Source organism: Labrus bergylta, chromosome 7 (assembly GCF_963930695.1).
Source record: "Labrus bergylta chromosome 7, fLabBer1.1, whole genome shotgun sequence".
Lineage (NCBI taxonomy): Eukaryota > Metazoa > Chordata > Actinopteri > Labriformes > Labridae > Labrus > Labrus bergylta.
In genome coordinates, this window is record NC_089201.1 from 13,230,856 (window position 1) to 13,247,513 (window position 16,658).

At 42.8% G+C, this 16,658-nt stretch overlaps 2 protein-coding genes across 4 annotated transcripts in view; one reads left to right on the forward strand and one right to left on the reverse strand.

The window, feature by feature from the left end:
- itga11b (integrin, alpha 11b) overlaps positions 1-16,378 on the forward strand; it is a 44,844-nt gene extending 28,466 nt beyond the window's left edge. For 2 of the 3 annotated variants that reach the window (XM_020648851.2, XM_029280231.2), the window contains 14 exons: positions 3,561-3,700; positions 3,807-3,917; positions 4,485-4,570; positions 4,654-4,858; positions 5,098-5,196; positions 5,776-5,852; positions 6,280-6,363; positions 7,434-7,533; positions 11,739-11,852; positions 12,171-12,257; positions 12,725-12,835; positions 13,389-13,484; positions 14,683-14,796; positions 15,068-16,378. In XM_020648851.2, the coding sequence (XP_020504507.1) occupies positions 3,561-3,700; positions 3,807-3,917; positions 4,485-4,570; positions 4,654-4,858; positions 5,098-5,196; positions 5,776-5,852; positions 6,280-6,363; positions 7,434-7,533; positions 11,739-11,852; positions 12,171-12,257; positions 12,725-12,835; positions 13,389-13,484; positions 14,683-14,796; positions 15,068-15,148 (1,505 nt within the window). In that variant the 3' untranslated portion in view covers positions 15,149-16,378. The remainder of the gene's footprint in view (positions 1-3,560; positions 3,701-3,806; positions 3,918-4,484; positions 4,571-4,653; positions 4,859-5,097; positions 5,197-5,775; positions 5,853-6,279; positions 6,364-7,433; positions 7,534-11,738; positions 11,853-12,170; positions 12,258-12,724; positions 12,836-13,388; positions 13,485-14,682; positions 14,797-15,067) is intronic. The other variant, XM_020648852.2, reaches the window with a different exon arrangement.
- LOC109995208 (E3 ubiquitin/ISG15 ligase TRIM25-like) lies at positions 7,477-10,208 on the reverse strand. Its single transcript, XM_065956797.1, has one exon. The coding sequence runs from the start codon at positions 10,032-10,034 to the stop codon at positions 9,153-9,155; it is 882 nt and encodes a 293-aa protein (XP_065812869.1). The 5' UTR covers positions 10,035-10,208; the 3' UTR covers positions 7,477-9,152.
- Positions 16,379-16,658: the final 280 nt, after the last annotated feature.

Below are 16,658 nucleotides of genomic sequence, written 5' to 3' on the forward strand. Positions count from 1 at the left end.
TTGATGTCCAAGCCCTGGATGTTCACCGGTGCAGTCTGGGGTGACTTCCTGCGGAAGTCAATCACCATCTCCTTTGTCTTGCTGGCATTGAGCTGAAGGTGGTTGAGCTCACTCCAGTCGACAAAGTCCATGATGACCTGCCTGTACTCCTGTTCGCTCCCCTTAGACACACACCCCACGATGGCTGTGTCACCGGAGAACTTCTGCAGGTGGCAGCTCCCAGAGTTGTAACAGAAGTCTGAGGTGTACAGGGTGAAGACAAAAGGGGAGAGAACTGTCCCCTGCGGAGCCCCTGTACTGCAGACCACCATGTCAGACTCACAGTCCTGAAGCCTCACGTACTGTGGTCTGTTGGTGAGGTAGTCCGTTGTCCATACAGCCAGGTGACAGTCCACTCCCGCCCTCTCTAGCTTCCCCCTGAGCAGTGCAGGCTGGATGGTGTTGAAGGCACTGGAGAAGTCAAAGAACATGACCCTCACAGTGCTGCCAGTGTTCTCCAGGTGAGTCCAGGATCTCTGCAGCAGGTAGATGACGGCATCATCCACCCCGATGTTCGGCTGGTAGGCGAACTGCAGAGGATCCAGATTTGAAGTCACCAGGGGGCGGAGGTTGTCGAGGACGATCCTCTCCATGGTCTTCATCAGGTGAGAGGTGAGGGCCACAGGTCTAAAGTGGTTAGGCTCCCTGGGGTGAGGTGTCTTTGGGACTGGCACCACGCAGGAAGTCTTCCACAGAGTCGGTACCCTCTCCAGTCTCAGGCTCAGGTTGAAGATGTGCAGAAGGACCTCACAGAGCTGATCTGCACAGTCCTTCAGGAGTCTGGAGCTGATGCCGTCGGGACCTGTGGCCTGCTTCGCCTTGATCTTCCTCAGCTGGCTTCTCACCTGATCTATTGAAGAACAGATTCAGTTCATTTGCCCACTCCCTGTCTCCTGCTTCAGGGCCCCTCCCACACCTTCTGCTGTGACCTGAGATGTTATTCAGGCCCCTCCAGACTTCTCTTGCATTTTTATGTTGTAAATGCTCCTCCATCTTATCCCGGTAGCTGGCTTTCCCCTCCTTGATTTTTATCTTGAGCTCCTTCTGCACCCTCCTCAGCTCCTCTCTGTCTCCAGATCTAAAAACCCTTCTCTTTTCATTGAGCAGGGTTTTCAGCTCAGGGGTCACCCAGGGTTTGTTGTTGGAGAAACACTGTATTTTTTTGGTGGGTACAATGTTCTCAACACAGAAGTTTATGTAATCTGTGATGCAGTGAGTTAAACCGTCGATGTCCTCCCCATGTGGGCTGTACAGCACCTCCCAGTCAGTGGTGTCGGCCTCAGTGGCCTCCTTAGACCACTTCTTCACATACCTGGTTGTGGGGGGTTGTTTTTTCACCATAGGTATGTAAATGGGATGCAGTCTCACCAGGTTGTGGTCTGAGCGGCCCAGGGGGGGGAGGGGTGATGATCTGTATGCATCCTTCGGTGTTTGCATACAGTAAGTCCAAAGTTTTATTGTCCCTGGTATGGCAGTCAACATACTGATTGAAAGTTGGGAGAGTGGCAGACATGGAAGCGTGGTTAAAGTCTCCTGAGATGAGAATAAGAGACTGGGGGTGTGATGTCTGTAGCTGAGACACGACACTGTGGATGAGTTCACAGGCTGCAGCAGCGTCTGCCGAGGGGGGGATGTAAACAGTCACCGGTCGGATACAGACAGAACACTCCAGGATTTCGAGATAATGGAATGCGGAGACCGAGTATTCGTGCTTGAGCAACTGTACCGTGCTGAAGCACAACTCTTCCACGCATGGAGGAAACACACCAGCTATCCGCCCAGAAACGTTCCGAGTCAACCAAAACAAACCAGAACATGAGGACAGGGTCTCTGCAGACACAGTCACCACCACACATGTATGGAGGCCCAGAAGAGATGATGGAGCAGCTTTACTTTAGGATAAGTCTGTGTTTTATTTTGAAGGAGAAAGCTGCAGACTCTACCTTTAAATTACTGTTTTTATCCCAATGGACTCTGGTGTGTTTGCAGAGAATGATGTAGCAGCTATTTATGGTCCAAAAATCATCTTCCTCTTTAACAAAAAAGGTCTCTCTGTAGTGTAATGTTGTCAGACACTTCTGAGTCTGTCAGGGACAAAAACAACAACTTCAGTGGACGTACTATGATTGAGCACATTTGTCTTAGCAAGTGAGCACTGGAACAATTCTAAACTTTTTGAAGTAGTTTGTTTTAAAATATGCAAAAAATAAGGCCCAAGTACTGTAATACCCGCATCAATTCTTATCTGCTCAGTAGCAGGTTGTTGTTGTTCTTCCAATAAAGTGGAAGTAAGTGTTGAACTCTTTCTGGATATTAAACATAAATCTGTCCGGTCCTTCAGCTGTATGGACATTTGTGGCTAGAGTATCAGTATCCTCCAGATGTTTGGTTTTCTGATCGTATTGTGTGTGGAAAGTCTTGTCATGGTCTGTTCCTCAGTGAAGCTGTTGTCGTGTCTCTGGCTAATTAGCTGCAGATGTGTGGGCCGGCTGCATGGAAACCTCGCTGACATGCTAACTGCAGCCAGACCCTTTTTAAAACAGTGTCACTCCTCCCACCTCCATCACTTCATACCTTCATACCTTCCTCTCCTCATTCTCCCCATCAGCTCCTCATCTTCCCTCGATCATCTGGAGCGGATTAGACACACATACACACACACAAATTAAGACACATACAGAGAGAGAGCATGCATGTCCACATGCCAATACGCCACATGGCATCAAACAAACACACTTCAATGGACGGATAGAGGAAACAGGAGGTTGAATATCTGACCTTTCCTTTTCAGATTTACTATAGTGATTTGTTGAAGTGCAGACGTGGCGTTCCTCACATGAACTGTGTTGGACTGAAGCTGCTGACTTCAGCTCTCCGTGTGCTCATAAATCAAAAACCCAGCTCCAGTTGCACAGATGAGTTCGACTCTGCAGCAGCGACATAGAGCAACCAATTAGGAAGCAGCCGACACCTGTTTGTCATGATAACTGGCAAACTAACAGACGGCAAATGTTTTGAATTTGGACTGAAGTACCCATTTTAAACACAAAGCGTCAACGTTAGATATTGCTCTTATATTGAACTTTGAATGGGAATATTTGCCTCCAGAGATTGCACTGCAGCCATAACAGTCTGTTTTAGGCTGCAAGCTTTAGCAATCTATTAGATAATTTACAAAACGTTTACAAGACTGCAAAGTAACAAGAAGAGACAAGGTGATGCAATAGAGATTCTTGTATTCTTGTTATCAAATGTTTTCACCTAATTCTCAGTACAGTCACATAACAATACTCAGTGGAAACTCTTATTCATTCTTATTCTTATTTGGCCAACTCTCCAGAAAAACCCTTAAAACTTCCACATTTGGAAACAGGACAAGATGTATTTGCACTTATCAGCACGCCAGGTGACATCACTTTGTTTCATATCACCTGAAAGACCAGTAAAATCTGTGTGTTGTTCTGCTGCAACTGAGCTGGATAAGACTGGTTTGTTTCTCTCTCCCCTCCTCTCTGTCCCAGCCGCGTGGTACAGTCTGGTGTTAGATGAGAGGCGTTTTCCTCCTCGAGCTGTTCTGGACGAATCAGCTCGACAGCAGCCCAGGAGTCTGTTTCTGCAGGCTGGAGTTCAGAGCTGCCAGCGCCTCGGCTTCTCCATCCAGGTCAGAATAAGACCCAGTAAACCAAACTGAAGCACACATGTTATCTGACTTCCATTTAGTGTGAATCAGACACACAAACGTCGCTTTATCTTTGTTTTCTCTAAAGGAAACGACAGATTATGGACGTCCCATTTCTGTTGTCTTGGAGACGGGTCTGCAGAGCCCAGATGAGGGGCCTGTGTTGGATCCTGATTGGCCGAGCATCCTGAGGGCTGAGGTGAGAAATGTCAGGGTCCTACACCGTGAAAAACAAGAGACGTAGCCGCCTTGAGAGCCAGTAGTGACCACATTTGAAAAAGAAGTGGAGCTGCGGAGGTGTGAGGGGTTGGAAAATGCCCAGTGGGAGTTGTAGTTTATTTGTCAGATATGTACATGAACAAATCTCCAAAAGGCTCCAACAGCGCAAACACGGCCCAGAGGGTTATGTTCAGTGACTGAATTAGTTGAGGTGACACCTAGCAGACAGCTAGCAACTCCCACCTTTCACTCAAAGAGGCCATGCCCCCTAATTTGACATCACTTTAAGCCTTAATTTAATGTTCAAAGGGGTTGTTGCTTACAAATTCAGCCAATACAGTTTTCATGAATACTCAAAGTTGGACATTTTAAAATGGGACTCTATGGGGATTGATGACCTGCAGGAGACAGCCCCTAGTGGCCTCTTAAAGATTTGCAGCTGCCTAATTTCTCATATGAATGCATTTCCTTCTTTTGCTCTGAATACATTTGCTGTCATGTTTTTTAATGTTGCCTCATCATACAAAATATTTGTTCATTGCTGTAGCTTCCTTACTGGAACGGCTGTGAGCAGGAGGACATCTGCGTTCCTGACCTCATCCTGGGCAGTCACACTGACCTCATGGATATTCAGTGAGTAACGGGTCTTTATAAGCACACCCGTTTTAATATGATGATGTACCAAGCAGGTAACTGACTCTGTGTTTCATCTGAAGGCAGTTCTGCAGCTCCAGGGAGCGGGCCACCTGGTCAGCCTGCAGCCATCAGGGGGCATCAGAGTACTCGGTGTACTTGGTGGAGACTGGGCGGAGGAGGGTGATGGTGTTTGCTCAACTGGAGAATCAGGGAGAGAACGCCTACGGAGCATCAATTCAGATATCCACCTCCTCCAACCTCCTCTTCTCTAGCCTCATAGTCAAGGTGTGATAGTGCTCTGTCCTTCAATCACAAATATCCAATATTATGTATCTTGCTTGCCTGACTGTTTCAGTGCATCAGAGTTTTCAAAGCTGCTGTGCAACATGTTGGTTTATTGTTTGGAACATTTCAGTGACTTCTACAAATTCCTAATCCCAAGCAATGACCAAGCCAAGACCTTGATTTATGCCATATTTTTGTAATCTGAGGGGGAAAATTACTCTTCTTTTTTTCTCGTACAGGACCAGTCAGACATTCAGATTGAATGCTACTCCCAGGACAGACCAGCCAATCAGAGGAGCTGTAACATCAGCGCTCCATTCATGAAGTCCTTGTCTCAGGTAGGTGTGCATTTGTCTGAAGTTTTTTATAACTATAACAGCAGCATTAAACAGTTGTTATTACACCATCTCACTGCAGTTATACAGTCAGTCTAATGATAGTGTTTAAGCAGAGCGGGAATATGCACAGACAAACGACCATTGACTTAATCCATCATTAGCCTAATGGTCGTCCTGTAAACACAATCACGGCCCGCCCTTCACTGTGAAGCCCCTTGAGGGTCCACTTTACAGATGACTGTCTGTATGAAGTCCACTTTATTGGTCCAGACTGTGGTGTAGATTGTTGTTAGCTTCATTTTAACAAGGTGAGATGAAGCCAAGGGAAACGGCTTCAGTCGGCTCACAGAGATGAGGGGACACTTTGAGGACGTGCAAAAGAGATGATTATTTTAAAATGACAAAATGATGTCCCAAATAAAGGCAGGGTAACTCAATTGACAAAAGTAAATTAAAGCCTTGGCTATTAATTTAAGTTTTACGTTAAGGTTTTAAATGTATTGTGGATAAAAATCACATTTCGCTTTTCGAAATTGTTGAAAAAAAAGCATAATACTACCTGAAACCCTCTCTCTCCAGGTATCTTTCCGTCTTGAGTTTGAGTTCAGCCATTCTGTGTTCCTGGATCACTTACGAGTCGTCATGGCAACCAGCAGGTGAGACAGTTAGTGAATGTGAGAAATGATTGGGCGAAGGTTTGGGTAGTATAGATCTATGAATTAAGTCTATATCTGAACTCTTTTAGATGACATTGTGGAGATTACTACATGATTGAGGTCTCAGCTACTTTTTCGGTGCGCACACTCATTCTTGATTTTGGTTCATGTGAGGACCATTTGTTTTAGGGTGATGGTTAGGGTGCCCTATGAGTATAGAAGTATTAATATGTCTCTTTCTGTACTTCATCAAATCCCATAGTGTAGATAACTATATGATCACATGGTTACTGTTTGAGGACTCAGTTATCTTTTGGGGGACACACACTCATTCTTGATTTAGGTTCATATGAGGACAATGAAATTTTTTGTCTTTATGGCATCCTCACGAGTCTGTATGTCTTTTTTTTAAACGTTTTTTACTCAGTGAAGGAGAAGAGCGTTACCCGGACAACAACATCAATGACATCTTCCTCCCTCTAAAGTACCAAACTGACCTCCTCTTCACCAGGTGAGACATTAAAAAAGCTTGTCATAACATTATTATGTTTTTGTTTACATGAATCTCTCTGGTAAACTCATCATGTAAATTAAGCGAGAATAGGTTTAAGTATATCAACTCCAGTAGTACTCATCTGAAAAAATAAAAATGTTCCAAATTATCAGCTACCAATTTCCAGCTTATGTTATTCTGTTTAAACATTTTTAAATCACTAAGACCTGTGATGGATTTGTGTATGAATAATCAGATCCCCCATTTTCATAGCAGAATAAACACCATTATTTTTTCTTATGGTGTGCAAAAGGACAAGCTCTTTTTTATTAATAACTTATAGTGCCCTCTGCTGAATCATAAAGAAAACTACATTAAACTGTTGTTGGGAACGTAACACAGTCTTTTACTTTTTTAGATAATTGGCAGCATTAAAGATTGGATATGAACCTTCACATCACATTCAAACACAACTTTGAATGTTAGACTTTAGAGTTTAGACTTTATTGTCCCCATGGGGAAATTCCTTTTCACAACACCGTTTCTGTCCAAACAGACAATTTCCAACAAAGAACAGTACATACGCAAAACACTGAGTATAATACAAACAGAGTTAAACAACAATCAAGAGTTCCCACTCTGGTCTGTTCAACGAGGCCTTTTGTTTAGGGCCGCTTTAACAGCAGGGATCAGGCTTTTCCCAGGACGAGCCCTTCTGCAGCTCTATGCTCTGTACCTCCGTCCTGAGGGAAGTGGGATAAGGTGGTTGTTCAGTGGATGTGTGATATCCTGTTCTATTGAGGTTACAATGCATGTGAATGTGAAAAGAGACAGCCCTGTTGTGGACCCATATGTAGTTGAAATCTGATCTATACAAGGAGAATAAACTGATTGCACATCCAATATCACTAATGTTATAGATTTACATTTAAATGATGTGTGCCCTTCATTAAACGTGATTTAAAGCCTAAAACCAACTGGGATTCATATACTTTTTTGGGGGGGACAACACTTTAAAAATAGCACTACTGAGACTGAAATGTATATGTCATTAAAAAACTCTTCTTCTCCTCTCGTATCCTGTTCAGAGATCCAAACCCTCCTCGATTTGAAATCAGAGCTGACGGATCGTCTTCATCGAGGGACCAACAAGACAGCAGCTCTTCCACCTTCAACCTCATTTATTATGTGAGTATTAAAAACTGAATCTTTTTGTTGCACAAGTCCAGAACAGTTACAGGAAATACCTTCTTTAAACAAAATGATACCATGTGAAACAAACTCCAACATATAAAAACTTATTCTAGCAACAAAAAAATTACTTTGTACTATTTTATTTAAAACAAAAGGACAGGTACCAAAAGTAGTAAAACATACAGCAACTTATAAGACAACCACACATTTATGATAAGTGCATATACTTCTTACACCTTAATAATCAATAAATCTTGAGGCCGGTAATACAGTCATGACTACACCAAGGATACATTACATAAAATATACCATTGTAGTTACAATTGTGATTAGTGGTAATTAGGCAATTCTGTCACAAAGAAATATAAAATCCAAAAACACAAAATCAGAAAATGAAACAATCTATACCCGTAAAACCTGAATAAATGAACATTCAATCATCAATTACAGGCCATTTGGAGATTTTCCCTTCATGACATCACAAAGGGCAGTAACCCCTCCCCCAGGTGGGTGACACTCCCACAGCTAGGTGTTTGTTCTGCCCTCTGAGTCTGCCTTCTCACGGTAAACAATAGGATATGGAACAAGAAAGCCTGAAAAGCCCGAAAAGTCCTTCCAGAGAGGGGGTGTGGTCAGACACAGCTCATTTACACTTAAAGGTACAGACACAGAAACAGCCTGTTCTGAGCAGGGCTGAAATATAGGGGTTTATAGACATGATCTAATACAGGATCAGAGTGAATTTAGAACAAGTAACTTCACAGGAGCTCTGAGACTTATTTACACTGGTTGGAAAGGAGTATAATATGTGACCTTGAAGTAATAGTCAATCTTTCTGTAGAAATCCAAATATTCTACTGTGTGTGATTGAAATGAGAGACGATCAGAGGGGCTGAGTTTTTACCACTATGATTAACATCAGGACTAAAGTATGGGTAGAGTTTCTCAGTGAATGAACAGCCAGTAAAAAAGTAAATAGGAGCTGTAGCATCAGCATCATAAAAGGAGACCACACCTTCCTCATAGTCCACAAACACTCCCACATTCTCAAGCTGTGACTTCAGGGAGAGTCGGACTGGAGGGCCAGCAAGAGCGTAGAGCTTGCTTTCATTTTTCAAACATATCGTCCAGTAACCATTGTGAGGATTCAGTGTAATTTTCCCCTTCCTATTGATTGACTCTCTGGCCACTCCTAAATCCCAGTCAGTTTTCCCTCTGACCTGTACCTCGAAGTAAAATCTGCCCGAAGAGAATCCTTCTTTTGATAGGACACAGGGACAAGTGGCAAATCTCTCTGGACTGTCTGAGAGATTCTTCTTCACATTACTACAGTAGACTTGTTTCCAATCATCAGACAGGATGAGGTTGGGGTGTGCTGTATCTGGATTAAGAGTCAAATCCACTGCATAATTCTTGATTCTCTTCATCTCAGCCTCAAACACCTTCTTCATATGTCTACTGAGTGTCTCCTCCAGTTGCCCCACCACTCTCCCAATAGTCCCATCATAAAAAGGTGGCAGGACATTGACTCCTATCCAGTCCTTTGTGGGTGGAATAGTATTCAAAGATGGGAAGCTTTGTAGGACATGGAGTTGGTCCTCAGAACATGAGAGCTACTCCAACTCAACACTTCTCTTTTTCAGCTTGGAGATTTCCTGTTCCAGGTCTTTGATGAAGCCTTCAGCTGCTATCTCCGTCTCTTTCTGCTTCCTTTTGACCGTGTCAATGAGCTTGTTTAGGCTACATTCAACAGATTCCATCAGAGCCAAAAAGACCTGAACACCTTCTGCAATCTCTCTGTCTGAATCCTCCTGACTGAGCACCACTCTGCTTTTGATATCCTGTATCTTCAGTGTTCTCTCCTCGATCATTTGCTGAATTTCAGCCTCTGTCTTCCCCAGCTCTGGCTTCTTTTCTTCATATTCTTCTTTTAGAGGAACAACATTATGTGTCCTGTGGTCTGAAACAGAACAGAGCAAGCAGACGAACGTCTGGTCGTTCTTACAGAACAGCTCCAGCAGTTTGTCATGTTTCGTACACATCCTATCCTCCAGGTTCTTCACGGGGTCAATCAGCTGATGTCTTTTAAGAACTGACATTGTCAGATGAGACTTCAGGTGAGTCTCACAGTAAGAAACCAGACATACCAGGCAGGACTTCCGGGCCTTCAGTTTGGCTCCAGTGCAGACGTCACAGGGAACTTCTCCTGGTTTGGCAATATGTAGTTTTAAGCTGCTGTTGCTGCTGGTTCTCTGTTCAGCTGACTGTCTGAACTGTTCAGCCATCTCGCAAATGAAAGTATTGACCTTCATGTCAGGTCTTCCATAGAAGACCTCTTGACAGTTGGGACACCTATTACTCGAATTCCAGTGTTCAGTGATGCAGGTTTTACAGAAGTTATGTCCACATGGTATGGTGACTGGATCAGTGAACACATCCAGACAGATGGAGCACAGGAACTGAGCTTCAGTCAGCACACAGCTGGCAGCAGACATGTCTACACTGAGATCTCTGAAATAAACAATATAGATATGTCATTAGGAATGTCAATTTGAATAACAAGTTATTTTAAATCCACAAGGAAATTCTTTAAGCCTGTCCCAAAAGGCAACTGGACTTAGTTGAAGGTCTATGTTTCATCTCCCATTCGAACGGCTTCATCGAAATATTCTAAACTGGTGGATGGACCTTTTGAATATAAGCTTTCAGGGTCATGGAGGCAATTAAGGTGGGTGGCAACCATACCTGGGCCTTAAACAAGACCTCTAAGAAAAACAGTAACAACAGAGATTCTCAGTCATGGTAAATTCGACGCTTGAGCTCAAACTTCAATCGGAGAAGAAGACAACAACAAATGACACAGAATTGTAGCCTCAGTCTGTTGGTAGTGGCAATGCTAGTAGGGTTGTGGTAGACACTAAGGGCTTTGTGTTAGAGTAGTTAGTTTGGTCCATTGCAAACCACCCAACACAAACAGACAGACACTGGTCCGCCAAAGGACAAAATCCCAGTAGATCCTAGTAAAACAGAGTAATGTAGTTTAGAAAATAAAATGCAATGAAGAATGCAGAGGCTTATACATTTGGGAAAGTAAACAACCCCTTTGACACAAGAGCTGGCGCAGGTGGTGGAGCGTAACCAACTAGAAATAGTTAGGCTCATGCCCATCCACAAGTCCTGGAGAGGGGCTGATCTCAAGGTGAGAGGAACCAAACCGGTGTGGGGATACTCACAAGCCCCCAGTCGAGCCCCCCTGGTGACCTCCCTGCAACGGCAAGTTAAAAAGTAAAAGGCTCTGACAGTTGTTTATGCTTCTGCACCCAACTGCGCTCTAACAAAGTTTAAACTTCAGTCCATCCTTTTTCCTCTAAAACTGATAAGAAATGAAGAAGCCTTCCCTTTGAAAAACATCTCTAAGAACTTCAACTAGGTCCAGTTGCCTTTCAGATCAAGTTACATTTACATGAAATACATTTCCATTTGATTACCATTTATTGGTAACACAACTACACAGTGCATAGTGAAATGTTCTTGATGCCTGCCCAGCCACAAATTACACACATCATACCCATGAAATACATTTCAGATACAGGCACCATCTTTACTATTCACGTTTAGTGTTAGTGTGTGTAAGTTGTGAAATGGTCAAATTTAAAAGCTGTACTCACCAGTGACTGGCAGTCTCTACTGTGTTGTTGCAAAAGGTTCAATTCAGTTAACGTTGTCTTTGGAAAGAAATGGAGACTCCTCTGCACGTATGATGTGGCTCAGTACGTTTGAGATGAGGAATGTGATGTCAAAACTGTCGTGACAGTGTTGTTCCGCCTCTTTCTGCTTTGCAAATTAAGATTTAGTTGCTTGTCAGGTTTGACTGATCTGTTATCTCGTTTTGGCACAAGGTGATTCTTATCGGGAAAGAGCACGAAAGCTATGTAAAAAAAGCCTTGTGATAACCGTTTCAAATTATTTTTTCAGTTCTTCTTTCTTAAGACAGAAAAAACAAAAGTACAGACTGCTGCTCATGTTGCAAGTAGCACTGGAGTGCAATGACGTTTAAAATCAATCTGGCCAAACTCAAAGCGTTGGCAGTTATGTGGTGACTTTGAACTTGCTTTTCCTCTGACATATTTTAACACATTTCTAGTTAACAATAAAAGACAGTTTTTTTTTACGTTTCCATCTTTTTCATCTGCATGCAGATCCAGAACTTGGGCATCTTCTCAGTGCAGGATATCCTGTTCAGAGCTGACATCTGGGCTGTGACAGGATCGGGGAACCAGCTGGTGAACATCACAGACTACACCATCGAGCAGGTAAACAGAGAAATCCATCCTTCCATTGTTTATACCGCTTAACCCATTCGGGGTTGGTGATCCCAGCTGTCATTGGGTGAGGTTACACCCTGGACTGGTTGCCAGTCAATCATAAGGCTGACATATAGAGACAGACAACCAGTCACCATTTAACTAACGAGGATAACTATGGACTGTGAGAGGAAGCTGGAGTACCTGGAGGGAACTTTTGTGTTTCATGTCTCCTGTGACAAAGATATGCATCTTTAGAAATTAACCCTAACCCTCACCCTATGTCACTTTCCTATTTCAAACCCTCCCTCCTCTTCTTCCTCTCAGCAGGTAGCTGGGTCTCACTGCATACTGCCTCAACAGAGAACAAGCAGTCGGGTTACAGCTGAGGATTTGTCTCCTCTGTCACAGCTGGTAAGAAAGTCAAAGTTCAACACTGATTTATGTCTTCATCTGTCAATCAATCTCAGCGTTGCAGCTGTTGCTTAGCCAGCCCAGCTAATCATATTAACAGTACCTGCTGCTTAATGACAGGTAGACGAGCTGTCGTGCCAAAAAAGGAAGTCTTGATTTTGATCGGTATGCCATTTTTTTTGTTTTCCTCCTCCATGGACTCGAGCAAACACCATGTGAGTCAGACGAGTGGTGCGGGAGCGCACATGAAAAGGAAGATCAGAAAATTCTTCCAGTTTTGCAGATGAAGAACTTAAAGTCAAGCGATATTTGTTTGATTAGTGACGGTAGCATGATTATTGAAGTTAGCAACAATACTGCGTTAGCTAGAAAAACAAAACACCAGGCATGGAACAAAATACACTAACAAACTACAGAAGCTAGGACTCCGATTTTGTGTTTATTTTCTTCTTTGTGTCTTTGTGCAGAACCACAGTAACAGCGTGAGCGTGGCGGTGCAGTGCAGACTGAACCTGCCGGCGTCCAGAGAGATGAAAGTAACACTCCGAGGAAAACTTAAACTTCCTGCTCTGCTCGCGGTGAGCCTGAATAAAATAAAGAGAATCTCACATGAATCTAAACTTCTATAGTTCAAATTAAAGAGACATTTATCTGTATTTTTATTTTTTAATCCTCACCCTCACAATTATTCTGTTTAACTCTGGTTTATTCTTCGGCTACATTTTTCTAAACTCTAACTTTTTCTGCACGCATTGTAATGTAATCATAGGAAAATAATCACCATGCATCTACTGAAATTGTGCATGCAATTCTTCTGTGCAATAATCTGAACAAAGTTCTGACTGTTTTGTCTTTGTTCAGTTCTCTTGTTTTTAATCACTTGATCTCTCTCTTTCTTTCTTTAATCTGACTTCTGAGCTGCTAAACATGTAAACGCTCTGACACACCAATCGCTCACCGCCGGCCCACCTAGGGCTGACAGTGAGCGATCTCCTTTGTGTGTCAGGGCCTTAAACGTCCCCTTAGTGAAGGATGAAGGAAGTCTGCCTTGTGTTTTCTTTCTTCTATAATCTATTGTTGTGCTTTTCAAAGTATTAGACGGGTGAATGTTTCACTGTCGACCTGTTTCAGGTAAGCTTCCGGTCCTTGGAGTTACTGACTGCAGCGTCCATCCAGCTGGAAGCTTCCAGTCCCATGTTTCTCCAGGAGGACCGACCTGTCAGACAGGTAACTCTTTATACAACATGCACTCAAACTAACAAGGAAATACACTCATAATCAAGCAAGATCATCCAAATCAATCTGCTTTTTTTTGTCTTTTTAAAATAATTGACTCACTAAAATTTCAACCAAAGCATAACCTAAGAAGATGATATAAGATAAGTTATACAGAAGATGGAACAATTCCACAGAATCAAAATATTCAGCAACAGCAGGCCGTTTGCAGAGGAGGAGGGAAAAATAAACAATTTCACAGAAATGGATTTCAGTGCACACCAATGTCCACAGATACATATTTCTACATGCATACTTCATGGCAGCATACAGGTGAGTATTTTACAGATGTTGAGCAGGTAGTTTTTAGGATACTGGTGTTTTCTTTTTGCTCTATTTCTTCTAACCAAAGTAACAGTTTTAAGCTTGAGCAGATGTGTAACTGTGCTGCCATCTGCTGTTGGCTTTGTGTCATTACATCCAGTCAAACAGGCCCTTACTATTTCATCAGACATAAGGAAACATGTCTTTCTTAGTCAAGTCAAGTCAAGTCACATTTATTTATAAAGCACACTTAGGGCTGGGGGGTGGGTAGGTGGGTGGTTGGATGAATTGTACTGCCTTTGGAAAGAAACTGTTTCTCAGTCTGAGAAGAGCCAGTGTCCAGTGTCCAGTGTCCAGTGTCCAGTGTGGGTTGGTTTATTTTATGATACAGCTGTTTGTCCTTTTTTTGCCTGGCCGGTGTATACATCGCTGAGGGCTGGTAGTCTAGTCCCAATCACCCACTCTCCTGCCCTCAACACCCGCTGTTGTCCCTCCTGTCCTCTGCTGATCAGCTGTGAACCACACAGTGCAGCAGTAGACCAGGACACTTTCGATGGTGGCCCGGTAAAAGTTGATCAGCAGGGGTTGTGGAGATGAGCCTGTCTCATATTCCTGAGAAGACCCCTTTATAATTTTACACCCTTTAACCCTTAACCTCCAGTGAGTTGACACGTCATGATTTAACGTTTAATGTGATGATTATGTTAAGAAAATAATTAGCTCTGTTTGGTCGATAAAGTGGATTAATCCTCCGCTGTTTACCGGATTATTTCCCACCTGGACATTTAATTTATTCCATCATGTTAGAGGCGTGGAGCCGTCAGGAGGTCAGAGGGGAACAGATTAGATTCAGTGTGTGGATGATGTGAATGTTTTCTGTGTGCAGATAATCCTGGAGCTCAGGAAGGAGGAAGATCACAGCATCCCTTTTTGGATTATACTGGGGAGCTCACTGGGAGGCCTGCTGCTCCTGGCTTTACAGGTGCTGGCCCTGTGGAAGGTACACACACACACACACACACACACACACACACACACACACACACACACACACACACACACACACACACACACACACACACACACACACACACACACACACACACACACACACACACACACACACACACACACACACACACACACACACACACGATGTGTGCTGCTGCCTTCTTGGCCAGGTCACCAAGATCCTGATCTCAATGGGTTATTTATCTGGCTAAATAAAGGTTAAATATAAAATAAAAAAGTAATCTCTGCTTCCTCCTCAGCTCGGCTTCTTCAACAGACGGAGGAGACAGGAAGAGGAGTTGCAGCCGGTAGCCAATGGGAAGGCAGCAGAGGAGCTATAACGTGCAGGCGACGATGATGCTGCATCGGTCGATTCTTGTCAACTTTTAAAGTCGACTCCTGCACCTGAATGGGTTCGATCCCCACAGGTGTTTGGAGTTTAACACCACTGAGAGGTTCAAATGACTCAAGGCAGACAAAAATCAGACGCTTTGAGCTGGTAAAAGTTTAATGACGGAGGATATCTCACATATGTGAGATGTGACTTTAAACTCAGAGATCTGTTTACAGATTAAAATAATGAAAAGGAAGAAAGAAAGTTGAGGAAGTCAGAAGTATGACTTTGGGGGATGAAAAAAATAATAAGTGCAAACGGTCAAAATAAAAAGCAGAATTAGAATTTATTTATAGAATAAAGTTTGGATTCAGGTCAAAATTTCAAACTTCAAATCTTACAAGTCCAATCAGTAAAATGTGTAGTGAGTGAAATGATAAAGTGAGCTTACTATATGATCAGACATTAAGGAAACATGCTATGTTGAAGTGCTGGCTTCCCTGACAACAATGCAGCAGCCAGTATGTCCTCCTTCTAACTTTAGAGTCTGGTCCTGAATGCTCTGGATTTGTTTGGACCAGAGGACTGGGAGCCTCATTTGCCAACACGTTGGACTTTACGAATTGATGAAAATCACCTGAATGCATCACAAGCCTTCATCGTCACTCAGGGATCCTGATGCCCCACCCCTAAAACCGTTGTTAACCTGAAAAGGATCTGAATGCAGCCTCCTGTCCGCTCGGTTCGGCTGTAAAGATGTTTTATGAAAACATTTAAAGACAACAACTAAGAAATTATGTCTGAGTACAAACCCGGAGTTCTGACGCTCAGTCTTCTGATAGGAACGAGTTTGATAAAATGTTTAATTCACATAAAAAAATATGAAAATCAAAACCAACTGAGATTAAAAGAATGTCATAGAAATAGCCGACACAACACATGACTACCTACGATGGCTGATTTCATTCTTTTTTATACTAATGTAAACTGTAAATGCATCTTATGGACGCTTCCTGTATATTATTTTGAAATTTATATCTGACGCACTTTTGTTGTATAAAGACAAACTTGAACTTTTTGTAAATACACTAATGTTTGATGTATGAAGGACTGTGACATTACAGTTTGACATGAAGCTGTAGTTTTTACAGTCTGTACTGATGTGTGATGCTGTCGGGTGTTTTAAATGTTCGCTTCTTGTGTTAATAAAGGAATAAAGCGTGAAATGTAAAAGTGGCATCTGAATGAAAACATCCTTCTAATTCAACTATCTTGTTGTTGTTTCAGCTATTTAATCATTCTATTAAAATGTTCCCTGTAATCCGTCTGAATCAGCCCTCTGCTTGGATCAGGAGGATCCAGATCTATGTACCTTTTGAACAACCTGATTTAGGGAAATAATTATTTTTGATGAATTTTTAACAGTGGGTCACTGGAGATGAGAGATTAAAGGTCACATATACATAATCCACTTCTCCATGTTTCTCTAACAAACCCCCCAATGATGAGAAAAGTCC

What these genes read in the sequence shown, in the direction of transcription:
- LOC109995208 (XM_065956797.1), bottom strand. Translation starts at nt 10,034, where the DNA reads ATGTCTGCTGCCAGCTGTGTGCTGACTGAAGCTCAGTTCCTGTGCTCC.